The 1,346-nt window shown below is 36.3% G+C and overlaps 1 protein-coding gene across 1 annotated transcript in view; it reads left to right on the top strand.

Annotated features, from left to right (window-relative positions):
* Nucleotides 1-1,346, top strand: part of NNT (nicotinamide nucleotide transhydrogenase) — a 185,687-nt gene that overhangs the window by 123,286 nt on the left and 61,055 nt on the right. The window contains exon 17 of the mRNA XM_007954018.1: nt 814-973. Coding sequence (XP_007952209.1) covers nt 814-973 — 160 coding nt within the window. The remainder of the gene's footprint in view (nt 1-813; nt 974-1,346) is intronic.

Below are 1,346 nucleotides of genomic sequence, written 5' to 3'. Positions count from 1 at the left end.
ATTGTTGGGTGATTATAAGTGACTATGCGATGAGAAATCCCTGCCTCTTATTTTCTCCTGAGGTTATTTTTCTAGTTAAAAAGGTGGGTTTAAACTTTAAAGACACAATGTATAAACTTTATTTATTTATACCTTTAGAAGTGAAATATTTTCGGAGCTTAGTGATAGTTACCTCTATTACAACTTATATAGAACTTCATGTAGCTATATTTGATTTGGGAAATAAGGCATCATCAGTCTCCATATTTCTTTTTTTTTTCCAGACAGCAGAGGAAAGTAGAGTTCTAAATGACATGGATCCCTGTTACTTTGATTCTTTCCAGCTGCTTCTTGACACATTCACAGCTGATAGCAGAATTCACCTGAGGGATCTCTAGGATCTCCTTGTAAAATTTCCTGCTCTGGTCATTTCTGCTAGTCCTCTTTATTCTAGGGAAATAGACATAAATATGAAGGCAGAACTTGCTCAGTCAGTATCCTGGCAATAATAAGTAGATCTGAATGTTTTGTTAATATCTTATTTTTATTGGAAATTACCCATTAATGTTTTTATCCTAATTTACCTTTTCACTGAAAATATGTCAGCATGCAGTTGATCTGGTAGAAAAAAAAAATGCTGTTGCTTTCCAGATTCCTTCTGTCATGTAAATTTTTGAAATAAATTTTAGAAGCTAGAACAAGTTTATCTCGTAAAAATGTGCTAAATGATAAAATAAACCTCTTTAAGTGATGAGTACCATGCGCATGAGGTTCATATAATTCTCAAACAATTATGTGGATTCAACTTTTACAGCTGATAATTTTGCCCCCCAGGCTATGAATCGTTCCCTGGCTAATGTGATTCTTGGAGGCTATGGTACCACTTCAACAGCTGGTGGAAAACCTATGGAGGTTTCTGGCACACATACAGAAATCAACCTTGACAATGCAATTGACATGATCCGAGAAGCTAATAGCATCATTATTACCCCAGGTGAAAAATAAAAACAAAACAAAAAACCAAACCACTGTACTGTGGGATAAGGCAGAGGGATATCTTGAGCAGAGACTTGGCATTTGAGAAAAATGGAGGTCAAACAGTGGACACAGATGTGGGATTCATTGTACGGGCAGAGTGGGCAGGATGTCGAGAGTAGAGGGGAAGGAAGGTGACAAAGTTTTTTTTTATTATACCTATAATAACATTAGAATTGTCGGGACACCGTTTTTTTTGGTGGAAGAGGAAAATTTTAAGTTTCAGACGTTAAATTTGAAGTGGAGATCTGTACTGTAGTTCAAATGACACCTCAAAGCTGGAGATAGATTGGGAGTCATCACATGATTGAAGGCAGGGACTTGGCTAAGAT

This window comes from Orycteropus afer, unplaced genomic scaffold (genome assembly GCF_000298275.1).
Source record: "Orycteropus afer afer isolate SDZICR_OR568_19922 unplaced genomic scaffold, OryAfe1.0 scaffold00425, whole genome shotgun sequence".
NCBI classification, from domain to species: Eukaryota; Metazoa; Chordata; class Mammalia; order Tubulidentata; family Orycteropodidae; genus Orycteropus; species Orycteropus afer.
This window is presented reverse-complemented; position numbering and strand designations above follow the sequence as displayed.